Source organism: Macaca fascicularis, chromosome 17 (assembly GCF_037993035.2).
Source record: "Macaca fascicularis isolate 582-1 chromosome 17, T2T-MFA8v1.1".
Lineage (NCBI taxonomy): Eukaryota > Metazoa > Chordata > Mammalia > Primates > Cercopithecidae > Macaca > Macaca fascicularis.
This window is the reverse complement of record NC_088391.1, coordinates 9,337,444-9,353,873: the sequence shown is the minus strand read 5'-3', so window position 1 is coordinate 9,353,873 and position 16,430 is coordinate 9,337,444. Positions and strand designations below refer to the sequence as shown.

Here is a 16,430-nt window from a genome sequence, read left to right as displayed (position 1 = left end):
GCGGATGCCAGTGGGAAATTGAGAAATGGTTGAGTTGCAGCTCGCTCTGTCTCTTCCTTCCCCCTTAGCTGTTCTCATCATCACCTTCTGCATTGTGACGGTGCTTGGAAGGGAGGCTCTCACAAAAGGGGCGCTGTGGGCAGTCTTTATGCTCGCAGGATCTGCCCTCCTCTGTGCCGTGGTCACGGGTGTCATCTGGAGGCAGCCCGAGAGCAAGACCAAGCTCTCATTTAAGGTGAGCAGTTCGGCCTGGGGAAGGAACCCTGGCACACAGACCCTGGCCCTCCTGCTGCCGGGCTAGCCTTGTGTGGGCTCAGCCGGGCCTGGGTGCTCCTGAGGAAGGTTTTTGTCAGCCAGCTTCAGGTAATATGGGGCAGGGGCACTGAAGGCACACAGAGGACCAGACCCTGGAAGGGGAGGCAGCAGCCCTCCTCTGCTGGACGTTTCCTGAGTAGTCAAGGGCAGGCTGACACCTTCCTGCATGACACAGGCCAAGGGAGACCTCGCCAGTACCTGGAGGTTCGGCATCCATTTCTGAATTGTCTGGAAAACAAGCGTTCCTGATGGTCAGTGTTTTGTGAAATGTGCCGCCTCTTCCCCAGAGAGTATCAAGGGTGCTGCTGATGAAGCCGCTTGCCCCTAAGTGTATATATAATAGCAGACCCCGTGGAGCAGTCCCTCCGGGGCGGTGCGACACTTCTCGTAAATGTCTGCTCAGGTTGATCGCATGAGTTTTCCAAGCCTCAGAGATGGGCAAGGCCTCTGCATTTTTAGATTACAGAAATACTAAAAAAGGTTGTTGACCTGAGAGGTAAAGTGGAGGTCTGTCTTCTAGTCCTTTCTTTAGCGGGAGAATCGCAACAGAGGAAAATTAGAATGGAGCTCACTTGGCCATTCCGAGCTTAGAACCAAATCCCCACCTACTAAGATTGACCCTTGGGTGTGTTTGTGTGTGTGTTTGGGTGCGGGGTGTGTGTTGGGTGGGGGTGGGGGTGGGCGCTCCCTCTCTCTTCCCCACGCTCGCCTGACAGTCCCCGTCACTCTCAGGTGTGCTGCCTTTTGCTAGACAGTTTTACTGAACTGTTGGAACCGGCGCCACTGCCGTGGACTGACACCGCCTCCTGTCTCTGCAGGTTCCCTTCCTGCCAGTGCTCCCCGTCCTGAGCATCTTTGTGAACGTCTATCTCATGATGCAGCTGGACCAGGGCACCTGGGTGCGGTTTGCCGTGTGGATGCTGATAGGTATGTGATGCTGCCGCCAGCATCTCTCGGGAGCCTCCCTTGTTTCAGATTTCATAACAGAATGACGCACATGCAGTCAGCAGCTTTCTCGAAGATGATGCTGAATCCCTGGTAGGCTGAGTCCTCTCCTCCCTGTTAGATACTTTTTGTTTTCATTGCCTCTTGCCCAAACTATTTATTCCATTGGGCAAGACCTTGGTATTCACAGGAGCAAAGTGATGAGTCTGCTGCAGATAAGGTACCAGTTATTTTCACCCCGGACAGGAAAGTCTGGCCTGTGCCTCCCGGCCCCCCGCCTGCCCAGCACCAGGTTGGCATGGGCAGTAGGCCCAGGCAGGGGTGGGTGTCATGGGCTCTCTGTGATGGCATCGTCTTTGTGGAAGGAGAGTGCTTTGGAGCCTATGGGAGATGCCACTGGGCCAAGGGGCTCCCACATGAGATAGATCACCAGGGGTGGGTGCAGCCTGTAGGGCCAGCCGAGTCCCACCCCTCTGGACGTCTGGCCCAGGGGCTGGAGGGGAGCGACTCATTTCCTTCCCTTCAGCATCCGAGTCGTCGTGCTGATAGCCAGGAGAGTGGCCCTGGCCGTTGCCCCTCAGGACCATGTCCCTACAGCCTCGCGGCCCCGAGTTTGCATGCTGCGGGCAGGTGGCTGCTGCCTCATCTCCCGGGACCCTCGAGGGGTGCTTTTCCTCCAGGAAGTACTTGGCGGCCTGTTGTCTGCTGGCACCGGGGGGAGGGGGGTGTCCTCATTCTCTGCAAATCCAGCCTATATCTAGTTAGACAGACGTCTCCTAGAGCCTTTCTGAGAAAAAACTGCTCACAGCCCACTGGCCAGTTCCTCAAGGCCTGGTGAAGGCGAGGCTGCCTCTTCCCAGCATCCCTGTCGAAGCCCCTGTGTTTGGGAGCCTGAGCTCCTTTCCTGGGCGCTGGGTGGCTGAGTCCTTGCTTTCAGGCCTCTTTACTGTGTCGGCCACACAAGGTGGCCCCAATTACCTGGGGCCATCTGGCCACGTTCCCTGGGCAGGTGGTTAGAAGCGTAGGTCCTGGACCCACCCCGGAGTCCTGGGCACAGGAACAGACTGTGGACTCCTGTGTGAAGTCCGTTCCCGGGGCTCGGTGGCTCCTGCAGTCTGATGGTCAGTTACGTGGAGGAAACGGGCAGTGGGACCGTCCAGGCTGAGAGCCTGGAGACCTCCAGCGCCTGCGGGAAACCCCATCTCCATAGTGCACATTCCCGATACTCTCGTGGCCTCAGGGGGCATCAGGGGGTTAAGCTGAAGGACCCGACGGCTTCGGGTGGCCCTGGCCCAGCTGCTCTGTCTGCTCAGGAAATGCTGCAGCATGAGGCCGTCCAGAGGAATGTGGGGCTTTGCCAGATGTCACAGTGGCCTTCGTGTGGCAGCTGCTCCAGATGTGGAAAGGTCACAAGGGCTGCTGGCTGCGGGCTCATGCCAGGCAGGGGCAGGCTGCCTGAGCGGGTTTGCTGCGGGGCTGCCCTGGGCTCCCAGCCCTGCCTGCGGTGGTGCAGCCAGCGCTCTGTTCACACCCGTCTCTGCTGTCGGCCCGCAGGCTTCATCATCTACTTTGGCTACGGCCTGTGGCACAGCGAGGAGGCGTCCCTGGATGCTGACCAAGCAAGGACTCCTGACGGCAACTTGGACCAGTGCAAGTGACACACAGCCCCGCCCCCCGGAAGTGGCAGCAGCTCCGAGGGACGCCCCCAGAGGACCGGGAGGCACCCCCCGCTCCCCACCAGTGCAACAGAAACCACCTGCATCCACACCCTCACTGCAGCTGAAGGTGCAATTACTTGAACTGCAGCCCCAGCCCACCCTCGGCTCTGCAGCCGGCTCTCCAGGTCCTGGTCACCTCCAGACAGCTGCTTGGCTGGGGCCACTAGGCTGCAGCCGGCCACTGTGTCTCCTCACTTCTCTGAACAAACAGTTCCTCCCCTATCAGCTCAGCCCGGATCTGCCACAGCCTCAGGCAGAACGGAGGTCACCTTCTCTCCTTATCTTGGGAACCAGGCCTTCCTCCCCGGGAACTGTTCTGGGATTGAAATTGTGCATACTCCAAACTTTCGCAGCCATCTTCCCGCTCAGCCCCAGACACCCAGCAATCAAGCCAGATGAGTACCACAAAACAGTGTGTCCCCAGCAGCTCCCCACCCTCAGAGCCAAACGACAGTAGTGCGCTTAAAAAGGAAAATCAGGCCTGTTGTCCTTCTCCCGTTGCGTTCAGATGGGTCATTAGGGCTGGACCTCGCCTGCCCCTCAGCTTCTCAGGGCTTTGCCCTGACACCATGACTGGCTGGTCAGCGGGGCTGGGGGCAGCTGGTTCCTCTCAAATGAGGAAGAAGGGATCGCTCCCATTAGGGCCTGCTCTGCTTATGCATGTGTGTGCACACGTGTGTAAACCAGGGACCTTCCTCAGCTCGTGGCCTCCAGGCCTGGGCCAGTTCTTGCTGCTCCTGCCGTCTTCTCTGACTGGCTGTGTCCTGAGTAACTGGAACATGAGACTGTATCTGCAGGACTGGCCTCACGGCGGCCGAGTTAGAAGCGTGTTTCCTGTGCGTCGCCGCCGTTCGCTCAGTCTTACCCTCCCATGCTTTGGAGCCAGTCTGGTGGCTCTTGGAAAGTTCTCAAGGTTGGTGGCAGCTCAGTGCGGGTTTAGGACATGTCGGGGGCATGCGTTTCTGGCCCTGACATGAGCTGTCTGGCCTCTCTGTGACGTGATGAAATTGAAATCAATCTGCAGTCCATGAAATTGTGACTCACTCCCCCAGATTAAGTTAGGGCATAACATGAACGTGGAAATGACCACGTCATCACCCCTGTGGCTGGCGTATTGCTGAGATGTGTGGTTCGTAGGGGAGATGATTTCCAGGCATATTGCTGTCCCTTTTGTGTATCTGTCATCTGGATGCTTCGTACCCCACGCCTCCACAAGTGGGACAGACCCGAGCATCCTCCCCGCCCCCATAGCTACAATGCACTCCACCCCGGCCTGTCTTGCCCGGGTCGGGGCCTGCGGCCAACACCATTTCACGCACACTCCTTGTAGATGGAAGCCAGAGGAAACCTGAACGTGGGTGGAGCATTCCATTGAGAGTCGACTTCAGGAGACAGAAGGCCCATGCTGATGGGGCAGGGAAAGGGAGGTAGGCATTTTGGACGCCAGGGGAAATGGAAATGTTGCTTTCAAAACTTAGTTTCCTTTCCATTTCTTCCTAGTCTGGCCTTTGATACAAATCTGGTAGAAGCCTGATACATTGAGGGCACTTGTGTCCTCCCTGTGTCCCCAGAAGATTCTCGGAGAGAAGTGCAAGAATTTGTGAACACGCCAGTGGAGGGCAGGTGGGCAGCCATGGGCTGGGCCTCCGTATCAGGCCTGCTCACTTTGCTGGGAGCTTTATTCTGATGTCATTTTGAATGGTCCAGAGGGAGCATCAAAAGAGCCCAAAGCTCCGATTTCCAAAGAGAGGTATTGACATTTATATAGATTGGTGCTGTAACATATTTTGATAAATACTAACTTATTTTGTTGGGGTTTTGGTTGTCTCTTGTCTTAGGACCTGGTAGTTATTTGCTTGATTTTTTTTTTTCCGTTATTTTCTACATAAGCAAAGAGAACTCAAGGGATAGACAGTCTCCAAGAAAAGTGAAGTGGTAGGAGAGAATTGCTTTTTTTTGTTTTTTCTTTTTCTCTAGTTTTTCTTTCTGGCTGAAATTTCTGTGAAGACAGCACCCAATAGACTATGTAGAGTTGACATTTGACGTTTCAGTGGGCGCCGTGAATCATTCTGTAGATTGAGAAGGTGTGTCTCCCCTGCTCCGTCTCATCATGAGGGCTCACTGACAGCTGGGAGTCTGTGGCCTTCCTCACGCAGAGGCCTTAAAGCTCGATGCGGAAGCACGCCTAGGCTCGGCAGGGATGGGACCCCCCCCGCGCCCCCTCCTTAGAGGACGGGCTTCCTGGTTAGGAAAGGACACGTGGAGGTGCCTTGCATAATAGTTCATTGGTCACCGTGCTTTTATGAGTAGTTTTTTGTGCAGTTGCCAGGGGGTTTCTCTGCTGTGTGCGAGGGGAGTAATTTAAGCAATGGTGTCTGGAGTAAGCCTCACAATTTTAATAGACTTTTTTCTTATCACATCCCTCAGTTCTTTCCCTGAAATAAAAATACAAGCAAACACATTGATAGTTTCACATCTCTTAGTTCCCTTGCCCAAACAAGAATATTCTTAGTTCCGCTGGCCAGGATTTTCCTACATAGTCAGAACTTACACATTACTAGAGGCACACCCGCCAAGGGAGTATGGTGTCTACTTTTATCTGTGCACCAGCCACAAATAAATACCCTCATTGGAAAGACCCATTTGTGCTGGGTAAACATCCCTTCCTGTCTGCCACAACCCCCGTGACTGCCCTGCATGTGTTCATGACCTCTGAAGGCCCAAATTCATGAAGCAGGAAACCCAGCAGATCCCCAGCCCGCCTGCCTCAGGACCTCTGCTGAAGACAGGGATGAAGAGGGTCTCCAGGGAGGCAGCGGGGGCCTTGTTGGCGGCTGGCTCAGGAGCCGGCTTACAGGAGGGCAGCTCTGCAGTGGGGAGGAGCGCCGTCCGGAGGAGACCAGGCCTCTGCATGCCCCCCACTCTGCTTACCATCCCTGCTCACACCCCCTTGGCCAAGGCTTTATGCAGCGGATTTAATTTTCCAAATGAAGAGGACAGAGTGATAGATGCATTTTCCCCAGGCTGTCTCGGAAAGGTCGCTAAATGTATACTGTTAGAATTGCTGAGCTCTCCCCCCACTTTTGGTTTTTGCAGCAGCAAAAACTCTCTCTCCACTGCAACTTCTTTTCTCTCTCTCAGGCAGCCAGCTCCCTGGTCCCTTGTGCTGACTGTAGTACAGGGGCCAAGAGCTGATACGAAGCCAGGGGTGACCGCAGGACGGTGGGCTCAGTGGGCTTCTCCACCTACCCCAGTCGCCAAGGCCCTGACGCACTCCCTCCTGCGCCGTCAGCACATCCATGTGCACAGCTGGAAGGGTGCATGGCCCGCCCACCTTTGTCCAGACGGGTGGAAATCTGATGATGCCAGCTCCTCCCTGCCGTGCCCCTGCCGCGAGCAGGCATTGTGAACTGGCTGGTGTTCGCAGTCCCACGTGGTGTGGCCTCCAGCCCAACCCATGGTGGAGACTGGAGACAGAGCAATGAGTCCTGGTGGGGGGCACGTGGACATGCCCCACAGGGGCCTCACCCAGGCTTATAGGCAAGGTCCTGGGCACTGCGTGACGCAGCACTCACTGCTAAAGCAAGCCCGCCTGGCTCTGTGCCAGGGCCCCTCTTCTGATTCACACGTCGCATTTTTACGCAGACCCTTCCTTCTTAATAAAAGCTGACAGTTCTGTTGGCACCCAAGAACCCACACCGTGAAGACAGGGAGTGAGGGGCCTTTGTGCCCAAGCCCAGCACAGCTGTGTTCTGGGGTGCGTGAGAGGCATGTTTGTGTCCGTGCGCTGCTGGTCTCCTAACACAGTTCCGAGGACGGGGAAATTGCTGGGTGGCGGGGCTGTGAGGCTCGTATGTGGAACTGCTGCAGAGTTCGCCGGCAGACGGATCTGGATATATGTTATGTATAATTGTTATGTGTAATTTAAGATATATCTGTTTGCCATCGTCATAAGATTATATGTAAGACTCTTAAGGGAGAGGGAGATGTACATTCTGCCAGGCTCCTGTGGACTTTGTTTGAGTCATGAAATTGATTACTGTTGATCCAGTGGTGCGAGAAGCTACACTCCATGTGTCATCACGCTTATGACTCCTAATGGATTTTTAAGGCAAAAAATGCCAGCCGACTCCATCTTCACCCCTCAATTCCTCGAGTCCAGCCTTTCTGTGCCAGTGCATCCCTGAGCCACAATGCTCTCGCCATCGGGACCCGGCTGGGCCTGGAGTCTCGGGGCACAGTTACCATGGAGCCCTCCTGGGTCATTCTACAAATGTGCTGAGTGCCAGCTGAAAGCCCCACAGGAGATGGAGTGCCTTGGCCAAGCTTAAAGAGAAGATTTTCTCAGGGTATTTATTAGTGTGTCCAGCAGGGTCAGGAAGCAGGGATGGAAAGATGCATTCAGACTGTTAATTTATTAACAAGGCAAATGGTTTTGTGTTTCTTGATGACAAGCTATTAAGTTTGGGACTTATTTTCCCATTTGAGAAGTTATAATATATATTTAAGATAAGTTTCCTGCTTAAGTTGTGCCTTTCAGCTTCAATGAGTTTAAGGAGCACTAAGGGTAATGATACCAATGAGGGTTGGTTTATTATCAAACCTGAATAGCTGTGGTTTCTCCGGTAAATGTTTTCTTCTACTGAACATGGAGCCATTATTAAGAGTTGTATGTTTTTTATTATGTACATTTGTATATTTTTTTGCTTGTTTGATGTTCTATTTTTCTAATAGTTTTCTTAGAGTTTCTTAAAGTTGTGATACTAGATTTAGATTCCGATGCTAACTGCAAATCAGGTTGGTCTCTGCTGGGTCTCTCCTGCTTTTATTTTCCTTTAAGGACAAGTGTAGTTGTCGTCCACCACCTTTCAAAACATGTGAAACTGCCCTGCCTCCCCTTTTTGCTAACAACCCTGTGTACATTGACAACTTCTTTTATGTTGTAAAATCAAACTATTTTGTGGTACATTATCTCGCGCTTCCGCAAATTCTAATAAATTCTGTGGCTTCCATGTGCACGGCGTGATCTCAAGAATCCTGGCGGGTCTCTGCTGGGACCCAGGCGTGGGTCCAGATCCCGCTCTGCTTCCCCACAGCCCATGACTTTAGTCCCATCTTCTCTTTCCTGTAGCCATTTGGGGGAAATCTTTATTCCAATAATTTGAGCCTCAACCAGAGAATCCCTTGAGCCCCCATTTTGGATGCTCTGATACTGTCTGCAGATTTATTTGGCTTTGGGGCCACAGATGTCTTCTTTCCAACCAAGCTGTTGGGGTAAAGCAGCTCAGAGGCTGTCAGTTGTCAGGCATTTGCTGAAAGACTTGGTCTCCGGCAACAAACCGCCCTCGCCCATTGCCACCGCAGCCTGTGCTGGCCTGCACACACACACCATCCTGACACACACACCATCCTGACACACACACCATCCTGACACACACACCATCCTGACACACACACCATCCTGACACACACCCCATCCTGACACACCCCATCCTGACACACCCCATCCTGACACACACACCATCCTGACACACACACCATCCTGACACACACCCCATCCTGACACACCCCATCCTGACACACCCCATCCTGACACACACCCCATCCTGACACACACCCCATCCTGACACACACCCCATCCTGACACACACACACCATCCTGACACACCCCATCCTGACACCCCATCCTGACACACACCCCATCCTGACACACACCATCCTGACACACCATCCTGACACACACATACCATCCTGACATACCATCCTGACACACACCCCATCCTGACACACCCCATCCTGACACCCACCCCATCCTGACACACACACACCATCCTGACACACCCCATCCTGTTAGAGGGAGCAGAGTGTATGCAGGGCAGAGGGGCTGTGGGGAGTGTAGCTATCCTGGTAATTGTTACTCTCTCACTCCCTCAACTCCCTTGAGAAAGGATCCATTTTTTTGCATTGGAGGCAAATGTAGTCAAGTGGGTCTTAATTCCCAGACAGTAAAAGGCAGGGATTCACAGCGGCTCTACCAGAAGATCTGCTGCCCGGAAGATAAGGTTTGACCTTTGAGTTTTGTCAGCTGATGGATGGTGCTGAAAGCAGATACCCAGGGAGCTGTGCGGAGGGGAGGGCAGGCAAGCTGCTCTCCTGGCCCCAGAGTGCCTGTGATCTGGAATGTGTGACGAGCATCTGCACCTGAGAGCATCATGCACATTTCGTGTTCCTTGGCCACACAGAAAGCCAGACCACAGAGCTTGCCCGGTGGGGAAGCAAGACTGCGCAGCGTGCCCCTGGGACACAGGGTGGGCGTGGTCTCTGGCCCAGTGTAATTACTGCGGGAGGTTCTGCTGATGCAGAAGCTGATTCACAAAAGGGGCCAGCTTCGCAAAGCGGCCCAGAGAGCCTGATAGATTCCAGAATTGGGAAATAAGCACGGGACATACCTTGTTCCTGGATTTTTGTATGTGTCCTGTAGGAAGGCGACCTCTGGTCCCTAAGGATGACTTTGAGCCAAGTGCAAGGTGGACCCCAGTTCCTGCAGCGCCACACTGCCACCTAGTGGCTACTGCTTGGTGCCGCACAGGCAGCTTGAAAAGGCCATGCCAAGTCTTTCAGCAGTTTCTTCGAAAACCCTGACCGGTGGCGGCTCAAGGCGCCGTGGGGCGATGCCAGGCTGGAGGCTTGAGGGGCACCACCTGGAGGAAGTTTTCCCTTGCACAGTTTGGTTATGAAGCACCTCTGGTCATTCAAAAGCTGCCCCCAAACAGCATTCGCAGCAACAAGGAAGCCTGTGGAGCCATGGCCTGGGGTGCTAGCCTGGCTTCCAACCCAGCTTTCAGCCCAGCCCTTACACCACACAGACCTGGGCAGGGTCTGAGGCTGCAGCGGGGAGGGCTGAAACCAACTACAGGTAATCAATCCCATCAAGCCCTGTTCAAAGGGAACACCAGTGTTACCAAATGAAGCCTGTCCACTCAGCCATAAATACAGCCATTTAGAAAACACAATGCGAAGAGAAGTCGTCAGGAATGAAACAGGCAATATGTCTGCAGATGAGGAGAACAGCTTTTTGGCTTTTGGTGTGGCCAAGCACTTAAGCCCAGTGGATTGGGACAGTGGGGAAGAAAAAGCTGTGCTGGGTGGGACTTTGCCATGGATGCTTTTAAATTGTACTCCTTAAAACAATGCACCTGTGTGCCAACCGATTCAGAACCGCTGTTCCCACAGTGCAGGAGGGACGAAGCCCAGTGCCTGCTGTGTGAATTTGGTGGTGCAGTCATGTGAGAAGCCGCTATGCAGAGCCAGCAGCTGCGTGGCAGGGGCTCTCTTTGTGTCTGTGGTGTGAGTGCCTTAGAGGGAGAAGGCATGGGCACCCAGGAGGTCTGTACACACTCAAGGGGCAGGGCCACCTGAGCTCAGAGCTGCAGGGCCTCCCGACCCTGCCTGGCTCTGGCCCTGGAAAAAACTTCCCGACGTAGTGAGCGAGAAAGATTGGCCTGCATCACGCTGCAGTGAGTGACCCACGCCTGGCCGTCAGAAACACCAGATGTCTGTCTTGGTTGTATTTTATGAGGTTTGGGGCAAGAAGTTTGAGAGATGCAGACTGGCTCACAAAAACGTATTTAGCAAAGTTAATTTAAGTGAATTAACATGCTCTGTCTTAACCACCAGAATGACTTACCAGCCTTCGGGATTTTGGGGGGGGAGGTGTGTGTATTTAAGCATTTGACAGACTCACGTGGGCAGGATCCTCACCGCTTGGTGGTCATGGATGAGGTGATGGTGCAATCCCGGTCATTGCCCAAAGCGTACACACTGGTGCAGCAATGGCTTTGAGACCATCCTTCAACTCCAGTCGCAGGTGGAAAGCTGTCCAACCATTTGGTTTCCACCTGTGCTTAACTCCATAACTCTTTTCTTGCTAGGGGGATACAAGTCTCCCACGCAGGGAGAGCCAAGCTCTCAAGGCTCCTTGGCACAGAGGAGGTCAGTGAGTGAGTTGACTTCCAGAGTCTCCTCTGCCTACTGCAAATTGGCCATGGAAGGGGCCACCATTCTTCACGGACAGTGGAAAGCTGGCTCTAATCTCACCACCTGCTCATGTGGGTGGCTGGCACCCATTTGCTCCTTTGTTATGTGGAGGTGCTGCCATCTGCCTTGTTTACCGCATAAGGTGGGTAAGGACAAGGGGAGGGGGTCATTAGGAAAGTGAAGGGTGCTCAAGATACCCCAGAAGAAACAAACGGGTTAGGACACGTGGCCAGGTAGATTATTAATAACTAGATTGCCATCGATACCCTGGGAGGCCTGGATGACCCAGAGGTGGCCCTGGGATGTTCCCTGTGAGGTCCCGAAGGGAATTGTGTGTCCTCTACAAAGGGTCTGTCATTCAGTACTTGTTCAGGAGGGACTCGCTGATCTCCCTAAAATAGCTGCCACTCCCACACACCCTGCAAAACCACCACAGGGAACCTGCGAGCCCAGCTCTCTCCCTTGTGACCAGTGCCAGGCACCTGTGGGACACTCTGAGGTCCAGCTGGCTAAACCAGCTGCAGCCCAAACTGAAGGCCATCGGGATGGGGGGAGCAAGCACTTTCAGGTTGAAATGAATGAATGACCTTTTGTGTTCTCTTTCCAGCCAACTCCAGCACACCCCAGCCCTGCAGAGCAGAGGCACTGCGCTCCCACGTCCAGGGGAGGGGCTGCTCAAGCCCCCAGGCTGGAAGGGTGGGCGCAGGGACCTGGGACCTGCTGAGTCAGGGGAAAAGGGGTCTCTAGACTTCTCGCATGGACGATCACCCAATCCCAGCACACACAGAAAAGGGGTCCAGCCTGCAAATGCCACCCCCCACCTTGCCTCCCTGCCTGGAATCCCCAGCCTGAGAGGGACAGGACTCCAGTTAAATCAAGTAGGTATCGCAGAAAGTCCCTCAAGTTTATTTTAATAGGCTTTAGAGTTAAACACAAATATGCAACACAAACTGTAGGGGCAGGAAAAGGGATGTTGTGACCCCATTCATTCAACCAATCACTGCCAGGGCTGTCCCCACCCCCATCCGTTCTAACATCCAGCCAGAACCTTGTCCCAGCATGTGACGGGCAGGGGCGGGGGTGGGGGGCAGGCCGCCCATGCATCCCCCAAATGCCACAAAAAGACAGGTGGTACCTGGTGGGTCTGTCTGAGGCAGGTGCAGAGGCTGCAGCATCTGAACATGGAAATTGTCGCTCCAGCCTGGAAAGGGACAGAGGCAGACACCACGTGGAGAGAAATCTGAATTCTGATGGTGTGGGGGGTGGAAGAATCGGGGAGGAGGCACAGCAGCTGCTGCCCTATGTGTTTCTGGAGCAGTGATGGCTCAGATGAGGAGCCATACACGATGGGTGTCCATAACAAAAGAAAAAGCAAAAAAAAAAAAAAAAAAAAAAAAAAAAGAAAACACGAAGCCAGGGCCATGTGGAAATTAGCTCAAGTACCCAAGGTCAGGGTGGGTTAGGGTAAAGCTCTCACCAAAGTCCACCTAATGAGGAATTACTTAGTGCTAACAATGCTACAACTCTGACCACAGCAGCCTAACACACTGTACCACGTTCTAGCATCACACAGAAGTCGGTATTGCTGTGTAACTGCGTTTAGCAGGTGCGGCTATGTAAGCGGTTCCTAATTCGGGCAGCTAAGCTGAACCGAATGTGTGTTTGCAGGTTGTGCCTGCTACAAGAATAAATGATTGTGTACTTAGTCAATGTGGCATGATCTACTCTAATGGAATGCCCAACTCAGTATCACAGTATCATGCAGAGCCACTAAAGCAAAGAGAAATGGTGGCACTTCCATGTGGATTTACTGTGTATGTCCCCAGAAGGAGCAAGACCCTTGGAGGTTTGCTGGAGATGTACCCGAGGCCCGGAAGCTCAGCTTGGACTCAGGCTAGGGCCAGGGACCATGTCTGCCTTCATGTTGGCCACACTTGCGCCCTGGGCAAGCCGACTCCGTCCGCTGGCTGTTTCTTCCCCGCTCCATGGCTCTGGCCCCTGCAGGATCCCCTCATGGTTCTTCTCGCCTTGGGCACACTCAAAGACAGGCCTGTGCTCAGGACAATTTTGGGGGGCCTCAGGGAGAAAGTGCAGGGTCTTTGTCGCATACAGGAAACAAGCGCATCATCATCATCACCATATATGTTAAAACTACTTCTTTCTTTTGTGTATCATGCTCCTAATCTTCCACACCACTACATGAGTACTGTTCATATCCTAATTCTACCATTTTAGAGACAGATGCCAGTCCAGGAGCTGGTGGCCCCTGGCTGGCTGTTTCACTGGGCTCCTCTGTTTGGGAGAACCTTCTGGGTCTAAGATGGGCGCACGGTCAGCAGCAGCGTTGGCTGATCATCCAGCAGGAGGTGGAAGTGGGTTTCTGGGTGGTCGTGTGATGATCTAGCACAGCTCAGAACTGGTTCCCCGGGGACAGAAACGGTGTGTTTTTCTGGAAGCCCCTGCCAGAACCCCTGAGCCATCTCAGTGTGCACTGAAGGGGCTGAGTTGTAGAACCAAACTGAAGTGGGGGCTGCTATGAAATGGGGGCCTGAGGGTCCTATTTCAACGAGTTGATCATTTACGGCATCGCGTCAGAGTGAACCACATGGCAAGCTGGAGTGCCGTCCCCCTCTGTGCCTGATCAAAATACAGACCCTAGCAGCAAGTTCCTTCATGAGGATGGAGCGCGAATGGGCGCGGTCATCTGCAGGGTCATCCTCACTCTCTCTCAAAGGTTTTCCGGAGGGTGCAACCTGTTTTCCGGATTGTGCAACAATAGCTTAATGACCGAGTCTGAGATGCCATTTAGGAAAAAAGCAAAACTGTGTTTACAAGACTGTTAGAGATGAGTCACTGTCATGAGAAACGTCTGCAGAACTGTTAAACCCCCTTCGGGTTTCCCACTGCTCTCCCTCAGCCGCTCATGACAGGAGTCTCGATAATGAAAACTTGCGAATGGAATAATAGTGATCTCACATCATGTTGACTAAGAAGCTGATTGTTCCAAAGGCAGTTACCGTTCACAAATAGCTGGTGTTCGTGTTAAAGAGAGCACCACTTGGTGGTGAGTTGAAAGGCGCTTCTTCTCTGTATCTTTTTTATTTTTTTTTCCTTTTTCTATTTTGGGTAGAAATATTCCTGGGAAGCTAGATAGAAATGCATTTTCATTTCCCAATAATTCTTAGGCACAAGTTAGAAAACTGCTGACCTTCACTAAAATATGTCAGCACTTCATATTATAAAAAATGAAATTGAGAACCGCAGCATGTGTATATACGTATATCTAAATATACACACATATCGGTGCAGTACACAATGATTATTCAATGTATATTGAAAACTGAGCTTTTTGTAACTAACCTGAAATTCTGCAGTGAAAGTTCATTGCTCAAGAACAATTGCAAGTGTCTTTCTTTTGGCTCTAACTATGGTAAAACGTTTGCACATCAGACTTTACCATTTACACGTTCCTAAGTGCCGACACCAGGGCAGTCTTACACGGGGATCAGAGGAGGACGCGCCTAGGATGCATTCGCAGCTACTGAGCATGCGCACAGGGCCAGCTCCGGCGGCACCGGCTCGGTGCTCCCTCGGGGTGGAGACTGGAGGACGAGAAGCCGGAGCTCCCGCAGGCCGCGCAGTGGCGTCATCTGGGTGTTGTGCTGACTCTGGCCGGAGAGGAGGGCCCCGAGGAGGAGCCGCGGTAAACGGGAGATGTGGGCGAGAGTTTAATCGGGCTGGTTGGGTCCCCAGTTTGGAGCTTCCAAAGCAGCTCTTCGTTGGTTCGGCTCAATCTCTTCTTCTCCTGGGTTTCCTTCTCAACATACTCCTGGAGGTTAGCGTTTTCCTCCGACAGTTGTCTGCACGGGCACAATGACAAAACAAGTAGCAATCATGCTAGTGGACACCGAACCTGAGGTCACGACAATGGGTGCAGGACAAAGGGAGGAGGCCATGATGCCATCAGGGAGAACAGGGACCAGGGCGACCCAGTGACCAAGAACTTTGGTGGAGTCATGATTTCCATTTAGCCCAATGACACACCTGTTCCCAGAGCCTCTCTGGCCAACAGCCATCATCTCACAGGCCCTCTGCCTGGTCAGCGGGGGCACTGGCTGTCCACTGGACAGAGCAAAGGCCAGCGACTGAAAGGAGGGAAGTGGAGAGCTGGAGTGGGTGTGCTGCCAGGGGCTCCCAAAGGAGAGACAGCCGCGGAGCTGGCAATTCACAATGACAACAGCACAAGAGCAGCGACGAGCCGCAGGCCTTCCTGAGCCTGCCGGGAAGCTGGGGGGGCCTTCTCCTGGCCTCCCTGCCCTAGGCTTGTGCCTGCACGACAGCAGCGTCCTCCCCTGATGGACATGCTGCGCTAGGGGTCTGTGTCCGCCTGCTAGACTGGGAGCTCCGGAGGACAGAGGCCAAGGCTCCGTCTGCATGCTGAACCCCCAGCGTCCAGCTGGTGCCAGGCACATAACAGATGCTCAGTTAATATTTGCTGATAAAGACTGGTGGGTGAAAAAATGAATCTAAGTTGCTTGCTTTGTTGCATTTTTGAAGAATGACAGCGCCTTTGAGGAACTGACAGGAACAAGTACATATGCATTTTAAAGCTGGACAGATCGAGGTCCAGAAGAATCAGCTCTGTTGGATAAAGTCTGCACTTGCTCTGCTGACAGGGCACCTTGGCAGCTTCCGGAGCAAAGGGAGACTGCTGCCCCCAGCACAGCCTTTCCTATGTGCCTCTGAGCTGAGAACAAAATGCCCGCACTAGGGGCTTAGTTATGGGGGCAATGGCTGTGTGTCCGTTCGTGCATGTGTGTAAGAGCATATGTATGTGTGAGAATGTACATGTGAGAATAAGCATGTACATGTGGGGATAAGCGTGCACGAGTGTGCAAATATGAGGGCATATGAATAGGTGTGAGGATTGTATGAGTGTGTGTGCATAAGTGTATGAGAGTGAGTGTGCATGAGTGGGAGTACGCAAGTGTGTGTGTGAGCGAGCATGCAGTGCCTGTGTGAGTGCATGTGAGTGTGTGCATATGCACGAGTTATGTGTGCAACGGTAACACACCACAGGTGAATGCTGAGGAGCCTAGTTGAGTGGGCAAGGGTTCGGGCCTGGGTCTTACTGATATGGCTGAGCCCGCTTGGAAGAGCAGCTGAGGAAGCCAAAACCCTGCTTTATCCGCACACTGCGCTGTGTGAGGGAGGAGCCTGAACACTCTTTCTTGAAAGCTGGGGCACCTCAGAGCGGGGCCCCACAGGGACAGGCAAGACCTGGATGAAAATTGTGAATTTCTGGAAGTTGCGGTATCAACCAATGGTGACTCTCTTTTTGGCCTGGGAACACCCAGCTGGCCCTCCTCTCCTAATCTCTTCCAATAATAAACCCCTTCCCCTCCCAGTGCTGCA

At 53.2% G+C, this 16,430-nt stretch overlaps 3 protein-coding genes and 1 long non-coding RNA gene across 10 annotated transcripts in view; 3 read left to right on the top strand and 1 right to left on the bottom strand.

The window, feature by feature from the left end:
- The window catches only part of SLC7A1 (solute carrier family 7 member 1), an 86,375-nt gene extending 78,385 nt beyond the window's left edge, over positions 1-7,990 (top strand). For all 4 annotated transcript variants that reach the window (XM_005585565.4, XM_045377131.2, XM_065533120.1 and 1 more), the window contains 3 exons: positions 69-235; positions 1,134-1,242; positions 2,815-7,990. In XM_005585565.4, coding sequence (XP_005585622.1) covers positions 69-235; positions 1,134-1,242; positions 2,815-2,918 — 380 coding nt within the window. In that variant the 3' untranslated portion in view covers positions 2,919-7,990. The remainder of the gene's footprint in view (positions 1-68; positions 236-1,133; positions 1,243-2,814) is intronic.
- On the top strand, positions 5,707-7,990 carry LOC102119677 (uncharacterized). The gene has a single exon (XM_045377132.3). It carries the CDS (start codon positions 5,707-5,709, stop codon positions 6,385-6,387), a length of 681 nt encoding a protein of 226 aa, XP_045233067.2. The 3' UTR covers positions 6,388-7,990.
- Positions 7,991-9,578: 1,588 nt separating this feature from the next.
- Positions 9,579-12,421, top strand: LOC141408958 (uncharacterized). Its single transcript, XR_012426784.1, has 2 exons — positions 9,579-11,157; positions 11,623-12,421. It is a non-coding gene; the product is annotated as an uncharacterized lncRNA (long non-coding RNA).
- The window catches only part of MTUS2 (microtubule associated scaffold protein 2), a 429,948-nt gene continuing 425,418 nt past the window's right edge, over positions 11,901-16,430 (bottom strand). For 3 of the 4 annotated variants that reach the window (XM_045377128.3, XM_045377130.3, XM_005585564.5), the window contains one exon: positions 11,901-14,875. In XM_045377128.3, the coding sequence (XP_045233063.2) occupies positions 14,662-14,875 (214 nt within the window). In that variant the 3' untranslated portion in view covers positions 11,901-14,661. The remainder of the gene's footprint in view (positions 14,876-16,430) is intronic. The other variant, XR_012426783.1, reaches the window with a different exon arrangement.

Coding starts and splice junctions, on each gene's coding strand:
- LOC102119677 (XM_045377132.3), top strand. CDS start 5,707: ATGAAGCAGGAAACCCAGCAGATCCCCAGCCCGCCTGCCTCAGGACCT.